General features: G+C 53.9%; 2 protein-coding genes and 1 pseudogene across 2 annotated transcripts; 2 read left to right on the top strand and 1 right to left on the bottom strand.

Moving 5' to 3' along the window:
* The first annotated feature begins 31 nt into the window (after window positions 1–31).
* Window positions 32–6,114, top strand: MZT2B (mitotic spindle organizing protein 2B). Its single transcript, XM_045819790.1, has 3 exons — window positions 32–310; window positions 557–705; window positions 5,841–6,114. Exons 1-3 carry the CDS (start codon window positions 147–149, stop codon window positions 5,996–5,998), a joined length of 471 nt encoding a protein of 156 aa, XP_045675746.1. The 5' UTR covers window positions 32–146; the 3' UTR covers window positions 5,999–6,114.
* A 725-nt stretch (window positions 6,115–6,839) lies between these two features.
* On the bottom strand, window positions 6,840–11,196 carry LOC123806643 (annotated as a pseudogene).
* A 1,903-nt stretch (window positions 11,197–13,099) lies between these two features.
* On the top strand, window positions 13,100–15,910 carry SLC7A4 (solute carrier family 7 member 4). Its single transcript, XM_045819782.1, is given in 6 exon segments — window positions 13,100–13,114; window positions 14,834–15,164; window positions 15,167–15,203; window positions 15,205–15,418; window positions 15,631–15,739; window positions 15,861–15,910. Coding segments are annotated over 6 exon segments (756 nt in total).
* The last annotated feature ends 1,131 nt before the right edge of the window (window positions 15,911–17,041 follow it).

Genomic DNA, 17,041 nt, shown 5'->3' with positions numbered 1-17,041 from the left:
CCCCGCCCTCCGGAGCTGAGTAGTCGTGGAGGCCAGGCGGTGGCGCTGCTGAGAGAGGAACGGCCAGAGGGGCCAGCCCAGGGCTCTCTTAGGAGCGCCCAGCCAGGTGGGGTGGGGTCGAGACGTTATTCCCGCTAGCTGAGCAGATGGCGGCTCCGGGCTCCGGGCCCGGGCCCGGGCCACCCCCGGGGTTGGAGGCGGCCCTGCAGAAGCTCGCGCTGCGGCGGAAGAAGGTGCTGAGCGCCGAGGAGATGGAGCTGTACGAGCTGGCGCAGGCGGCTGGCGGTGCCATGGACCCCGACGTGTTCAAGTGAGCGGGTGGGGGACTGCGCGCTCCTCCGACCCCCAGACATTCCTCCTCTCAGCTCCCCGCTGGGCCACTGATCTGTATGAGTCCCCTGTCCTTGTTGGAACCCCCTGGGGACCCAGAGTAGAGTTGGGAGGTGGTCCTCCTGGGCCTAACCCCAGTCTGGTAGCTATGTCTGGCCGGTTCTCTCCAGAGCTCGTGGGCCGGTGACCAGGAGGGCTCACTCCGCACCGCGTCTGTCCTCACCAGGATCCTGGTGGACCTGCTGAAGCTGAACGTCGCGCCCCTCGCAGTCTTCCAGATGCTCAAGTCCATGTGTGCCGGGCAGAGGCTGGCGAGCGAGCCCCAGGACTCTGCGGTTGTGTCCCTGCCCACATCGAGCATGCCGGAGACCCGAGGTCAGAGTTGGGGTGCTCTCTTGCCCCTGTGGCCCAGGAGGTGGGGTTTCCGGGGCCAGGAGATGGGCAGTGCCCGGCACAGCAGGGCTAGACCCTCAGTGGCCAGGCCTTTCTGTAGGTCTTCTCCCAGGACCCACTGGGCCCATCCGAGGGCTCTCCCCTTTGGCTCAGTCCCCAGCTTTGGCTTCAGTGCTAGCCTTGAGGGCACGTCTAGATAGGGTAGAGGCAGAGTGGGTGTCCCAGCGTGGCCCAGGCAGGCTAGGGTTCATCTGGGACTTTTGCTGTCCCAGCCTCTTCTCACCTCATCACTCATGCCTTCAAACCACACATACAGGGACGAGACTGCCCTGGTTCCTGTTCTCTTGGTGTGTGCGGTCTCCACTGAAATTTTCCAAGAGTGGGCAGGCAGAGGCCTTTCTACAGCCCGCTACCCTATACATACCTCACCCAGCTTCAGATCCTGTCCAGGAGTCTGGCCAGCTGAGCGTTCCTTGGATTTTGGGCCAGGCGTCAGCGTGGCAGTCCTTGCTGCCCTAGACAGTCAGCAGGCAGAGGCCTGAGTGGCAGAGCACTGGGCTCAGGCTTGAGGGGGCATCTCACCCTCAAGGGTCACGACTAAGGGATGAACAGGTGCTGGTGGTGATGAGGATGTTATGACGGAACACCATGTCACTTAAACTCCTGAGGGCTGTAAGAAACCCTCTGAGATGCAGCAGAACCTTCTTGGCCAGAGCACTCAGGCACTTACATTCTGACAAGCAGCTGACATTGGAAGAAAGGGCAGGCTGGCGCCTGTGGGTGGGAGTGCTAGGGTCCTAGGCACGCGCTCCCTCTCTCCTGAGAGGCCCTGAGCCTCCTCACTGACCCATGCTCCATCTCCTCTCTTTGTGTCTCTCTCTGACCTGCAGAGGCCTCCTTTCTCTCTGCCAAGAACTGTAGCCCCTCTGCAAGGCCCTCCTTTTCCTCGGCCCCGCGGCCTGCGGCCTCTCCGGTTCTGCATCACAGCCCAGCTGCCACGCACTCGCCTCTCTCTCCGGGGCCCCCCGGTTCCCTACGGTTCTCTTGCTGCCTGTTCTCTCCTTTTGCAGGTTGCATTTATTGGTTTATCTCTGGGGGATGGTGTGCTCTGTTTCCATGGAAACTGCTATGCCTCAAGAAAACCAGGACAGCTTTTAGCTGCAAGGGCAGGGTCCTGCTGGCCATCTCTGCCATGCAGCTTAGAAAGTGAGGACATGATTTCATGGTTTATTAAGAAACAACCCCAGTACTTTTAGGATGGGACCAACATCCCTTACCCCACAGAGACCAACTCTGCTGAGCGCTCTATGGAGATGCCCCTGCACCAGAGGAAGACAAGAGGTCGAGGGGGCAGGGAAGAGGCGTGTGACATTCTGTGGACAGCAAAGCCTTAGGTGTGAGAAACACCTTGGTCTCTTAGATGCTGTCACATACCTGGATGGGCAGTCTGGAGGGTCAAGCCGTGATTCCCCTTTCCTGCCTGGTTTCGGATCTGTGGATACCTTGTAGGCATTGCCAGGTGTGAGGAGGCTGGGGGCCTGATATCCCACAGGTGCTCTGGCTTTGCCCTCCTATACACCCCACCTCACATTCCTCACCTCAGCATTCCAGGTGTCACCTGGAGTTCAGGCCAGGGAGGTGTAGGGAAGGGCTAAGAGGCAGGTCAGAGTAGGGGTGGGTGGACTACAGGCTGAGCTGAGGAACTGATGGGTGAGTTCCCAGAGGGAGGGAGAAACTGGGAACAGAGCCCTCCTCACTTGAGAGGGTAGCACTGTTCACTCAGTGACTCTGGGTGCCAGGCCACCTTTCAGTGTTAAGGGCACAGTGGGGCTGCAAGATGGACACACTCTCAGTCTGGTGAGGGAGATGGCTAGATGAATGACAGAGACGGGAACTGAAGCTGCAGGGGTTAAGCAGGCTGTGGGGTGTGGGGGGGGTAGGGGACAGGGTCCTCTGCCAGCTGCAGAGCCCCGGGAGGTGGGGAGGGGCTAAGAGAGGAGGGTGGCCGAGATGCATGGTATGGTCCAGGCTATGGTGGGAGCTGGGCCTGCATTGGAGGGTGGGGGCGAGAGGAGGATACAGAGTCAGGAGGTGCGCCACGGGCATGGTGCTGGGAGCACCGGCCTAGAGGGGTTGGGAAGATCAGAGGCAGGTGGGGACAGGAGTGGAGAACTGAGGTCATTTTCTCCTTGGTGCTCAGGCCTTGGGTCCTGTTAGGCTGGTAGCCAGGAGCCAGGCTAGGAGGACACGGGGGCCCTGGGGAGATGCATGGTGTGCACAGAAGGCAGCCTGGGCGGTCGTTGACGGGGAGAAGTTGGAGGGGAGCTGGGCAGTTAAGGGGCCCTGCCAGGAGTGTGCTACAGCCGAGAGGCAGAGGCCACCAGACAAGACATCTCTGAGGCCACGAATCACAGTGTCTGTTCATACAGACCTTCCAGCCACCTCATTAACGGCAGGGTTGGGTGGGGAAAATGAATTGTCAGAGCCATCCAGCTCTGGGGACCGTGGTGGCCTAGGATGACAATGGGGCTTTGGGACTGTTGGGGCTGACTGGCCTTAGGCTTCTCACAGAATTGGGGTGTAGAGTCACTCCCAGCCACAGTCTTGACTCAGTCTGGGTTTCTACCCCCCAGCCATTGAGGTGGCCTGCAGGGACTTCACCGGCAGGCTGACTCCTTTCTGCCTGTTCCTGCAGAAAAGGGGCAAACAGGGCCCCAAAGCACAGAAGAGTAATTCTTGTCATGGGGAGGATGTGGTGTCACTGAGGAAAAAACTTAACTCAGCTGAGTGCTGTCTGTTGAAGTTTAGGGAAACTGTAAGTTTTAAAAAGATGTCCCTCCAGAACGTGTTAGGTGAAGTGTGGCGTGCAGAGCCCGGAGCTTTGCTGTCTAGTGCGGGAGCCACAGCCCTGGGGTGTGCTCAAGAGGCGCCCTGAGTGCGGGTCCGCACCACGGGCCCAGATGCCAAAGGATGGGCCCAGAAAGGGAACGTGACTCCTCACAAATAATTTCTACATTGAGTACATGTTGGAAATGGGCTTTTTAGTTCATTAAAATATATTACGTAAATTAATTTTCTGGGGGCTTTTTTTTGTTTTTGTTTTTTTTACTTTTTAATGTGGCTGCTAGGAAGTTTAAAATGCTGTTGTGGCTTGCACCATGTTTCTGTCGGACAGCAAGCGCTGCTGCAGAACGTGGCAGTAGCGCTGTTCCTGAAACACCGTCAGCGCCGGGTGCATTTGTGGACAGCACCTCCCACAAAGCATGGGCTAAGTTAAGGGTTAGAAGTACATGTGTGCACATCCATGTTGCATGCCAGTCTTTGTTATTGTCTGTATGTGTTCTGGAAGCACTGATTAACCCCTGTGTGCCCAGCCCTAAAAAGAGGGCAGAACTTTCGTTGGCTCTCTGGGAATGGCCAGCGGCCTTGAAGATGCTGGGTGACCTGTGCTGCCTCACCTGGCTGTGGCCTGTAGCACTTTCTTTCCGTCTCCTCATTTCTCACTCCCCTGTCCCCCGTCCGTCCCCTACCCCACCCTGGCCAACCCCGTTCTTTTTCTTCCTCATACAAAATGCATTCAACTGCAGGTTCAGGCCAGTCACTAATATTTTGTCTTGGCGGCATCACTGGCCCATACTGCCACGAGGGGGCGCTCACTCGGCAAAGGAGAAAGGCCTCTTGGGGACCAGCAGCTCCTCCTGGGACTTCTTATAAATCTTTGTTCCCAAACAGCTCTGCCCGCAGAGCTTGCAGGGGCTGGTGAGTGGGACTCATGTGGGTGGGCCACATCAAAGGTGAATGACAGATAGGGTCCCTCTGTGTCTGGCCATCTCCCCAGCTTCAGGGGTTCCCCAAGTCACCCGGGGACAGGCTGGTGTGCTTTGGGAGTTTACTTCATTAGGGGGGTCACAAAACCCTGAGTGGACACAGCCTGGTTTGGGGAGTAGAGGAACACTGACTTCTGAAGACAGTGAGTCAGACCACTGCTCATACTGTCCAGTGATGTCAGTCATTGTGCCCTTAGGAACCGGGCACATCCCATCCCTCCCCAGCCCGTGGTCATCCTCTGCTCAGCCTGGCCCCCCATTCCACACGACCTGCTCCAAAAAGTCCCATGCTGGGTCCCCCAGGGAGGGCGTGGCTGAGCCTCAGCCTGAGCCCAGCTGAACACGGTGGGTCTTTCCATTGCAGACCCTGCAGACCCTTTTCCTCCACCCTCCGTCTCCTTGAAGAGGCCTGAACGGACCTCCCCAGTAACCCCAAGAGCACAGGATTTCTGAGGGTTTCATGAATCACACAGAGCCCACTAAATGGTCTACTTTCATTGTTAGATGGCTTTTTTAATGTCCTATGGCTCAAAGCCACTATAGTGTCTTATTTCCAGAGTTCAGGGCCTTGTCAGATTTACGGAGAAACATTATTTGCCCATTTCTTCTTTTCCCTCATCCTTGAGTTTCCCAAAGGACCCTTGTCATTACACTGAGGGGGAGGGGGAACTCATGTGACAGGCTGAAGCAAGCTGGCTTCAGAGTCAGGCCCACCTCTGAGACCCGCCCTGCCACTTGCTGCGGGTAAGCTGTGCCTGAGCTGTACTTCTAAGTCTTTCAGCAAACACACCCTGTTGAGAGTTTGTGGGATGCCCAGGGTCCCAGGATTGGGGTCCCTAACCCAGATGCTACAGAAGACCCAAATGACTCAGGTGCTTCCTTGTTACCAGCCTGATCTGCGCAGACACAGACCATCCAGGGAGGAGGAGAGTGCCTAGGCGGCAGTGAGCTGGCGGCCCTGCTGATAGAGAGCCCTCCCGTGCTACCGGCAGTTGTAGCTACAACCATGTACGCCTCCCTGGGCAGGAGTCAGAGTCAGCACGCTGAGCTTCCCCTAAATTGACCATCGACCCTTTTCCCCTCCTTCTGTGCATGACCTCCGTCCTAGGACACCCTTGAGGGCGCCTGTGCTCTGCCAAGGACTACTCAGATTCAGAACCCTGCGCTGATAGAGGGTCCCTGGCTGAGAGGACTGTGACCCCAGAAACATACTACGTGTCAGTGTTTAGGGAGGTACCTCTGACTGTGGGGTTTGCCCTGGTTCCTAACGATCGTTCTGTGTCTGCTCAGGGAGAAACAAAGGCAGCACTGCTCTTGGTGGAGGCCCAGGCCTGGCAGAACGAAGCGGCAGGGAAGGATCCAGCCAGAGGATGCCCCGACAGCCCAGTGCTACCAGGCTGCCCAAGGGGGGCGGGCCTGGGAAGAGCCCCACCCGCGGCAGCACCTGAGCCAAGCAGAGACTTGTCACTCCCACCTGCTGTGGGCTCCACCAACCTCCTGGCCGAGGTTATGTATTATTTCCTCCAGTTGGTAATAAACCTTTTTGAAAAAATGAGGATCCATTCAAGATGTTTTCTACCATCTTTTGAATATTTTAAGGTACAGATATTTAGAATTCTGTGTGCGGATCCTGATTCTACTGCAGCTGAACTGACCCAGTGACTTAAACCAGTGACGTCACTCTCCTGGAGACCATTCCCAGGTGCTCAGGTGCAGAGGGGGCAGAGGTTTCCACAGGACAGATGAACTGTGCAGGGCTTCTAATCTGTGGGCCAGGCACACCACTGGGGACTCCAATAAACCCCTGCCCCAAATGTCCTGACCTTACACATGTGACCCAGGGTTTTAGGCGTTCTGTAGACACCCCCAATCTATGGATTTCAGATTTTAAAACTCCACTTCTAAGCTTTTATACTTTAGTCTATACGTCTCATCAGTGTGGGCCTTAAAAATGGCAGCCTTCATGACATTCAGTTGAAAAACCTAACTTGATTTTCCTGAAATTTAGTAAATCTTTATGCTTTGAAATCTTGGATCGGAAATACTGTTTCCCCTGGGTCTGTCCTGTAAGCAGTAGCTCCTCACAGGTGCGGTCAGTGCCGCACCCACCCAAAGCATAGCACCATGTAGCCCAGACCAGCCTTCCACGCAGGCCCGGCTGGCTTTGGGGTCCTACCACTCCAGCAGGCAGATGAGTGTGTCCCAGCCAGGCATCGCAGCAGGCAGGTGTGATACAGAAACTTTAATGGCAAACAACTTGAAACCAGGTGAGCTGGGGGGAGGCAGGAAAGGGTGGGAGAGGTACACCCGCCAGCCCCGCTCTCCCACTCAGTATTCTTCCCCTTCTTCAGCCTCCGCTTCCACGGAATCCACGCCCACTTCTTCATAATCTTTCTCCAGAGCTGCCAGGTCCTCCCGGGCCTCGGAGAACTCCCCTTCCTCCATGCCCTCCCCCACGTACCAGTGCACAAAGGCTCGCTTTGCGTACATGAGATCGAACTTATGGTCCAGGCGGGCCCAGGCCTCGGCGATGGCGGTGGTGTTGCTCAGCATGCACACAGCCCTCTGCACTTTGGCCAGGTCTCCCCCTGGGACAACGGTGGGGGGCTGGTAGTTGATGCCCACCTGCCAGAGAAGGGGAATAAAGCACTGTGTAAAGCCTCTGTCGAACCCAGAAATGGTAGCTGCTTTCCCAGAAACATACAACATATGGGCCCTGCCCTCTGGTGACCTGGCAGAGGCTTGGTTCACCCTGCGGTCTCTGAGCCCTTCTTTGCTCCAGGCAAGGTGCCAGGAAAGCAGGGTGCTGGTTTCCAGACAAGGAAGTGGCTGGAGCCGGCCACTCTGGCTCAGTCCCAAGCTGTCTGAAGGGCTGTGTCCCAGCAACTGTGACATGTGATAGGCACCCAGTGATAGAACTGTCTTCCTTCTGAGGGAGGGCACTGCCCTGGATTCTTCGTAGGTTACTTTCTCCTTAAGCTTCAACAAGAAGGGAGTCAATCTCTATAGCAGAAGCCCTTTCATCCAGCACACAACTGTAATGGTGTTTCACGGGAGAACCTACCCCAGCTTTCCCACCAAACAATCAGCATGTGCACAGCAGAGTGAAAGGTACACGGCCAGACGACCCAGGGCCACTGCTACAACTGCAAAGCAGGTGGTCTGTGTGTGTGCTAAGTAGGAGGGAGGGGGTACCATTCTAGGCTTCAGAACCCGAGGAGATAGGACCAGAGCTTTGGGCAGCAGAATCAGACAGGGTTAGCTCAAGCCAGGGTCAGCGAACTTTGTCCATGAAGGGTGAGACAGTACACAAGCTCTGCTGGGTGGGCCAGACAGTGTGTTATAGCCACTCAGTGATGTCTTTGGAGCATAAAAGCAGCCACAACAATAGGCCACTACCTGGTGGAGGCTGTGTTCATATTAAACTTGACGTAATCAGGTGCTGGTCCACCACCCACGCTGACCCCTGAACTAGAGGATGAGAACCCAGTGGAGGAAGGCCTAGATAAGAACCCCGAGCACAGCAAGCCCACCAGAGGCGGTGAGAATCTGAGCCAGAGGAGGCAGCATGAAAAGCAAGGCTCAGGGAAGCAACAGCTCCCAGAGGGAAATAACAGGCAGGGTTCAGGAGTCAAGTACAGCGCGAGGCTGAAACTCCACGGCACAGATGCTTCGCTGTTTCGAATGGAAGGCTGGCATGAAGTGGAGGCCAGAGGCACGCTCAAGCCAGAATTTCTAGGCTTACCAAGAGAAAGAAAGATGTCATCATTTTTTTCCATAAAAAGATTCATGATGATTTTTCTCTAAATCAAACACTTCATAGGACATTTAAGTTGGGTTTACTTTCTATATGTGTATGGAGTTAAGTGGGATTTAGTGACACCAATAGTAATGTCCCAATTTCAAATATCCACACAAAGGAACAAAAATGCCCAGAAAATTCCTATTGTAAGAAAAAAATGTCTTACTTTTAAGGCTAACCAACATTTCCCACACTAACTCTACCCTCAAACAGGGGAACAGAGATACTGCAGAAAATTTCCTGTTCTGTTAAAAAAAACCTCTCTCACCACAGATAAACACCGTGATGATTCAGGAAGTCCAAAGGACACCAGTGCAGCCCTGGCCAGGTGGCTCGATTGGCTGAAGCATCACCCCGTAACAAAATTTTGCAGGTTCAATTCCAGGTCAGGGCACACAGCTAGTTTGCAGATTCGATCCTCAGTGAGGGCATGTAAGGGAGGCAACCTATTGATGTTCCTCTCACTTGCTCAAATCCATTTTAAAACACCTTATCACTGGGTGGATATTAAAAAAAAGAAAGACACCACCGGATAAGGGATCACTCTGGTTCACTAACTGATAACCAGAGCCTCGCTGCCAGGGAACGGGATTCTCCACAAGGGCAGCACTCAACCCCAGGGTCTGCTGCGTGCTGAAAGGCAAAAGCACTCGTTATCGACCACCGGGTCCTACCTTGAACCCCGTTGGGCACCAATCCACAAACTGGATGGTGCGCTTGGTCTTGATGGTGGCGATGGCCGCGTTGACGTCTTTCGGGACCACGTCCCCACGGTACAACATGCAGCAGGCCATGTACTTGCCGTGCCGAGGGTCGCACTTGACCATCTGGTTGGCCGGCTCAAGCAGGCGTTGGTGATCTCGGCCACGGACAGCTGCTCGTGGTAGGCCTTCTCGGCCGAGATGACCGGGGCGTAGGTGGCCAGGGGGAAGTGGATGCGGGGGTACGGCACCAGGTTGGTCTGGAATTCCGTCAAGTCCACGTTCAGGGCCCCGTCGAAGCGCAGGGAGGCCGTGATGGAGGACACGATCTGCCCAATCAGACGATTGAGGTTGGTGTACGTGGGCCGCTCGATGTCCAGGTTGCGCCGACATATGTCGTAGATGGCTTCATTGTCCACCATGAAGGCACAGTCGGAATGTTCCAGGGTCGTGTGGGTGGTCAGGATGGAGTTGTAGGGCTCCACCACGGCCGTGGACACCTGCGGGGCTGGGTAAATGGCAAATTCCAGCTTGGACTTCTTGCCGTAGTCCACCGAGAGCCGTTCCATCAGCAGAGACGCGAAGCCAGAGCCGGTGCCGCCCCCGAAGCTGTGGAAGATGAGGAAGCCCTGCAGCCCCGTGCACAGATCCGCCTGAGAGGAAGCAGAGACCGTGAGCAGCGCCTGTCCCAGCCACACCGCCAGCCTCCCACAAGCCCAGCTCACTTGTCTGGGCCTCCACAAGAGCAAATGGATCCCAGTCGTCCCCAGGGAACACGCATCGCACTTAGGGCCCAGGCAGAGCAGGCATGAAGATGTATGGATGCACTGCAGCCACACCCCAAAGGAAGACCATGGGTCCACTACTCTGGCCTGGGTTCTGCCAAAGGGACCCTGGAGGGCCTCCCGGCGCTCTTCTTACCAGTTTACGGATCCGGTCCAGGACCAGGTCCACAATCTCCTTGCCGATGGTGTAATGGCCTCTGGCGTAATTGTTGGCTGCATCTTCCTTCCCGGTGATCAGCTGCTCTGGGTGGAAGAGCTGCCTGTAGGTCCCCCGTGCGCACTTCATCTACAGAGACGACACATGGGTAGTGGCTCTTTAAGGACACTGTTAACTCACCAGCACAGACAGACCTGGGGCCCGTTCAATTCTACCAAGCATGTGCTGTTCCTCATATCTCCACAGCATCAGTGTATCAGAGGGACTCGCTCTGCAATACACAGAGCACGCCTGCATTCTGTGGCTCTAGGGAGGTAAACTCAGCTCATGGCACAGATACCAGCTTGAGTGGTCCCCGAAGAAGGAGCAGAGCTCACAGCCCTGCACACAGGCAATTCTACATGTGCAGATTTCTCTCACACCAAAAGGTATAATTAAACAAACCCTTTAGGCCTTGGCCAGTTAGCCCAGTTGGTTACAGCGTTGTCTTGATACACTGTCATCTCCTGGATAGCCGCTGACAGGTGCCCATTTTGCACCCCTCCTTAGAAACTACCTCGGGTGTCTAATCTGGAGGAACCCAATGAATGTTCCCTACTTACATTTCTGTGTCTGAGTTCCAGGTCAAGACTCTCATGCACCAGCCTGAGAGAGTGCACGGCATAAGGAGGGATGAGCCCACCGGCACCCGAAGGCAGGGTCTACAGCTGCCTGGGGCTAAGGCAGCCATGAATGTATCTGTTCGCAGCCCATCTAACTTCTGGCAAAGCAGCTTTCTCTGTATGTTAGGTTGCTCTAAATCAGGAGCCTAAACCCTGCATTCCAAGCACTAACCTTTCAGTTGCTTGCCCAATACGGTCACGGATATACCCATGTGTCCGTCCATCCTTTCTGCAGAGGGATTCCGAGGAGCACCCACCAGGATTTAGCCAGGCTCTCCCAGCCTCCCTGGAAAGCCACCCTACTTGCCCGAGTACCTACCCACCACGGTGGGCTCCAGGTCCACAAACACTGCCCTGGGCACATGCTTGCCAGCCCCAGTCTCACTGAAGAACGTGTTGAACGAGTCATCCCCACCACCAATGGTTTTGTCACTTGGCATTTGCCCATCAGGCTGAATTCCATGTTCAAGGCAATACAGTTCCCAGCAGGCATTGCCGATCTGGACACCGGCCTGTCCCACGTGGATAGAAATGCACTCACGCTGGGAAACAGAACATAATGTGAGAACCCTGCCCCTCATCTTCAAGGCAACCATCACTACATGGCATGAAAACAAAAGCTGATACCATACATTCATAGTCATACAACACTTAATGACGGGAATACATTTTGAGAAATGTATCATTGGGCAATTTCTTGTCCTTGTGTAAACATCACAATGCACTGACACAAACCTAGATGTCATAACCTACTGCACACCGAGGCTACTGCTGCAGCCTGTTGCTCCGAGGCTATAAGCCTGTACAGCATGTTTCTATACTAAACGGTGTAGGTAATTATAGCACAATGGTAAGTAATGGCGTATTTAAACACACAAAAGGTACAGTACAGTGAAAATACAGTATAAAAGATTTCTAAACAGGTACACCTGTATAGGGCACTTAGCTGGGACTTTGCAGGGCTGGTGTAAGTACTATGAACTTTTAAACTCATGTTTAGGCATTTCAACTTGAGAAGACCCTATCATGCCAACAAGCAATGGCTGAATAGTTCTTCTGAAAGTACTAATCACAGCATTTTTCTTAAGACAAGGTCTTTGCTAAAAATAACAACTCCTAAAAATGATGAAAACCACACATTTTTTCTAGTCCTGAAGTTTCTTTTAGCTGTCATGTAATAGACGTTACCTTTCCTTTACAGTAAAAATAACTCACCCTTAGAAAAAAAGTTTGGACCTTGATTTCATGCCATACAATGATCAACAACAGAAGCTTTGAAACCAACTTTTACAAAGGGAGAAAGCTGAGGTTAGTGTGGGTTATTATGTAGGTGCACTTTTGACAAAGTTTGAAAGCTGCCACGGGGATTAGGGGAGGAAACTGAGGCTGAATAAGTAGCCATCAGTCTCCGTTAACTGACAAGTGACACTTGAACTGGGTCATGTCAAGTCCTGTGAGAGGGTCATTCTGGCCTGGCTCCACATACGACTGTCTCTTAGGCGCCACTTGTTTTAGAAGTGCACAGTGACAGAAGCGTTGTTGGTTTCCATCAATGTTTAAACTATTCCTGTCTTAATTTAACAATACCTAGTACATACCTATGTGCTGAGGACATAAAAATCAGCAAAATAAAGGCACAAGCCCACCATGCTATGGAAAAACAGTAATTCTCATATAATGATGATAATAAGGAATCTGATAAGATCTACAAAATCACAGCCATTCATTTCTGGCATCACATACACACCTACACAGGTAGGAAACGGCTGGTACACAGATTACTTCTTGTACTTTTCATGTGTAAAACACCACAAAACATCCAAGTATCCAGCGATACAAAACAGGCTGAATAACCTACAGCCACTCGCTGGAATACTATGCAGCAGTGAACAGCAATGCAGTTCTTTGTATGTTGGTAAGGAGAGAGCCGGATTTTTTTGCCCAACAAAAAACCAAGGAGCAAGAGCATATACTATGTGCTACCTTTGGTGCAAGAAAGGGGACAGTATAAGCATATCTATTCCTGTTTGGTTTCATTTTTAAGGAATTATGAGTATAAATAAACAGGCAAAAATTTAAAATCCTACCTAATGGAACAAGCCAGATTTTGAGCATATACCATTTTCTATCATTCTTAGTTCAAGACCTTGTAAATACTAAGCCCTGGCTGGCATAGCTCAGTGGATTGAGCTCGGGCTGCGAAACAAAGTGTCGCAGGTTTGATTCCCAGTCAGGGTACATGCCTGGGCTGCTGGCTATGACCCCCAGCAACCGCACATTGATGATTCTCTCTCTCTCTATCTCCCTCCCTTCCCTCTCTAAAAAATAAAGAAATAAACTGTTTAAAAAAAAAAGACCCTGTAAATACTGCCTGTGTAAGCGTCCTCAGAAGCTCACACACAGCATCGCAAAGGCAAATAGAGAGAGTTCAAGGTCAACACGATGTTGCTTTGGAAGGTAAGTGTGAGAGCAGAGGATAACTGCATCTCCGGAGTGTGTCCGGCGCCCACTTTCGACCCACATGCTCCGGACAAGGCTCCGGACAGGACTCTGGAATACACCCGGGTCCCAGCGATACCAGGTCAGGGATGACACCCTCCTGCCCTGCGGCCCCCTGGCCCTACCCCCCCACTATGTAGCCCGCCGTACCATGGTGGTCACCTTCTAGCCTCACGCCGCGCTGCCACCTCCACTCCGTCCCACTCCACGCGCCCAATGGCCTGCCCTACACGCTGCACACAGAGTCCTGATTGACACGCTGCCTGTACAACTTCAATTGGCTCTGACTACTCCAGGGGGTGGGCCTTAGGCTGGAACCCCAATTGTGATTGGCCATTTTCTATCTAAGCTACAAAATCTCTTTTGATTGGTCCTCACTTTGGGCGGGAAGTGGCGACTCCACTGGGGCCAAGTGCCGCAGACACCTGCTGAGCAGCTGTGATAGGTGGCGGCAGGGTGAAGAAAGAGCCCTTGCTTATGAGTGGAGGCCACTCTATAGAAGCTGACACCTCCTGAGTTTCATGTGTTTGTGGACAAAACATGGTCTTACTACAGAGCTGTCCAGGGGTGTTGGAAGTTAAGAGGGCCGGTAATTGTGACAGGCCTTTGCAGACCTAAGCTAGAGCAAATACCTGTAAGGGCTATTTAGTTAGCATCCTTTTACTAGTGCTGATGTTAGTGTCCTAGGTTGGTAAGAATTTTAAAGTCCAGAGTGTGCCAGGGGGCCAACCTATGCATTGGAGCTCTTGCAAGAGTATGAGATATGGACCACGGGGATAAGTTCCCAGAAGGAAGTGGCTGGGAAGCTCTAGGAGGGAGGGAGGTGTTAATTCTACCTTCATGGAGACTTAGAACATCTCAGCAAAGAGGGATGGATTGTGGTGTGCGGGGCAGGCAGTGGATCAAGAAGGTCAGAGAGCTGGAAGGTTTGCCTGGGTACTGGCCTGGCTTGGGTGGGCAGAAGCCAGCCAGCAATACATGCAGGTTGAACTGGCCGTTTAGGGGGAGCACATGGCAGGAGGGGGAGATAGGGCAGGGAACCCCACAGTCATCGCAGGAGGCCAAAGGATTACCCACACATGCACACACCTTAGTGAAAACACACACAGAATTCCCAAGGTTCCTGGAAGGGTGACTGAGCCCTCAGTTCACCTCTGGCTCCAGTTCCCTCCATGCCTGTTGCTGGCCCATGGGTGTGTGTGTGTTTACCCCACAGAGGAAATAGCCCCTTTTCTTAGCTCTTCTAAGTGTAACCTGGATGAGCTAGAATTTTCATAGAGAAATTGAAAGGAGTTAAATATAGATAACATAAGAAATAGCTGAAGTAAATTTTAAAAACTGCAAAACGCAGATTTCTTATCCTGCCTGCCATTGCTAGGTCAAGGGAGACATGGGGCCATGTTCACAGTGGTCACTCAAATGGTCTGGGTTTAAGCAACATCTTCCCCACACCCCCACCCCACACACTGTGGATTCAGTGGGCCAGCTCTTCTGCTGCCCACTCATTCTTTGCTCTGGCAGCTTTCAGAGAGCATGGTCTGGGGGTTAGAGGGTTAGGCAGCTAGCTGGGGCTTCCAGGGATTGGTGTTTGAAAAATCAGATACAGGACTCTTACCAAAGAGCCTTACAGTGAGTGCAAGGAACCAGGGTCAGCCTTGGGCAGAAAGAGGCTGACAGGAAGTGGCCACTGATGGACTCTTCTTCCAGGTGTTTGTCAACATGCACTCCCGGATGTAGGTGCCCATGGTGAGCATATTGGTGTTTGGGGTCCTCATAGCTTTCACGGTGCTGCTGCTAGACCTTGAAACAGTGGTCCAATTCCTGTTCATTGGCACACTGCTGGCCTACTGTTTTGTGGCCACCACTGTAACCGTGCTATGCTTCCAGGAGTTCCCTCCTTTTAGCTCCCCAGCCCCAGCCAGCTCTGGCCTCGTGGCCAAGGAATACAACTCCTTCCAAAATTGCTGCCGGCTGGTGGGCACTGAGCAGGCCTCAGCCCCTGAGCTAGGCAGCTATGGCCAACGCTAACACGCTACCTGGGCTTCTTGGGGGTGCAGCCTTGGAGCCCCTGTGGCTTGGGCACTAGGTGTCATGGTGCCTTCGGCCATCAGCCTGGACTGTGTGCTGGTCTTTGGGGACTCAGCTGTGCACCTCCCACGCTGGGGCTACATCCTGCTGCTCCTACTCAGCACTACATTGCTCGTGCTTAGTCTCTTCATCCTGGGGGCCCACCAGCAACCGCATCAACAGGTCACCTTCCAGGCATGTCCCCTGGCCAACCCCCACTCACTGTCAGCCAAGCCAGCTCCCTCTGCCCCTTCCTCCTCTGCCGTGGCAGGATGAGTCAGGGTGTCACAAGGCTGGGGAGGCCAGCATACCCCTCTCTGTATGGGAAGTGGGCAGCTGTCTCCAGAATCTGGAGAAGTGAAGAAGGGCTTTGTGGATTCCCAAGAAATCAGGTCCTGGGCCTACAGACCTTCCTGGTGCCTTTGACTGCAGCCCTGATCATCCTCCTCAACACCTGCCTCAGGCTGAAGCTGATCTACCTGACCTGGTTGTGCTTGTCCATCTGGTTGCTGCTGGGTGAGTGTGGGCCAGGCTGGGGCCATGGGTGGGCTGCAGGAGAGCAGGGAGGGCAAGAAGGGCAAAGGGCTGGGACCTGCCTCTCAGGCCTGTGCAATCCTACCGGACCCATGGTTTTCAGCTCTGGTATCAGGCACAGCATGGAGAACTAGCAGCAGCTGTAGCAGCTAGCCACCCCACACTGCATGGTGTCCCCCCACGCAGCCTGGAGGAGACAGTGCAGGTCATGCAGTCTCAAGGGCACCGGCCCTGCAGCTCCACTTCATGGAGCAGCCCATCAGTCTGTGAGGAGAGCTGGAGGTCTGCCCACCCTCCCACACCTCCTCAGGAGGCCTGGGAGTCCCCTCCATCTGGGGCAGCTCATGTTTGCAGGCCTACTCACATGGAGTAGTCCTCAGGACCTTAGAGCTCAGCCCAGGTTTCATGCTTTCAGCCTTTGGGAGTGGGTCATGGCCAGGGCTGGTGTGATGGATACTTTGCTTAGCATCTTCCAGTTTATGACCAACTCCAATCACCTGGGCAGCTAGGGTGGGGTGCATAGGTAAGAGGCCCATAGCCCCAAGGATCTACAATAACTATTCAAGCAACCATCTGTCACCCTGTCCATTGTGATGTTCTTTGTAGCACTGAGTCCTTGCCTGCCCCCAGGAACTGGGTGATTGTCCTCAATCCCCAGCAAAGGCACCTAGGTTCTGCCACGGGGAGGCACCAGCCCTAGGACAGCCCTGACGCAGGAATACAGCCAGGCCTAGGTCCCGGGGTCCTGCCCTCAGGCCAGTGCCTTCTGCTGACCTCAGAAGGGAGCCACACATCCCAAAAAGCACCAGGTGAAGAGGGGTTGGTGACAGGTGGGATCAGGGCTTCCCCACAGGCTCTCCACATGTCCTTCAGGGGTGCATCCAGAGAGCAAGCGGCCTGGAAAGGGCAGTGGAGTTCCAGGTTGCCTTTGTTTCCCCAGAGGGGAAAGCTCCCCTCTGGGGAACTTTCCAGAGAACACGGTGTGTGCCTGCAGCCTGCCCGGGGTTGCAGAGGCATGCCTGCATGGGCACAGGCTCTTCTTAGGCGCGAGCCCTTGTGGTCCGCACAGGTGCCCTGGGGGGCACAGATGTGCATAGATGTAGGCAACACCTGTTTCTAATTTCAGGCCCAGCTGGCACTCATATATATTCTCTCTCTCCCTCTGCCCCTTCAAGGGTTTTGTGATAAGGGCTCAGGATGGTGTGTGTATGGTACACATGCTTATGTATGGGTGCTCAAGCATCTGGGCCTGCTCCAAGTACCTTCCAGCCCACTTGGTGGCTG

This window comes from Phyllostomus hastatus, unplaced genomic scaffold (assembly GCF_019186645.2).
Source record: "Phyllostomus hastatus isolate PE091 unplaced genomic scaffold, TTU_PhHast_1.1 phas_scaffold_387, whole genome shotgun sequence".
Classification (NCBI taxonomy): Eukaryota; Metazoa; Chordata; class Mammalia; order Chiroptera; family Phyllostomidae; genus Phyllostomus; species Phyllostomus hastatus.
The sequence above is the reverse complement of the archived record's forward strand: the minus strand, read 5'-3'. Positions and strand labels throughout refer to the sequence as shown.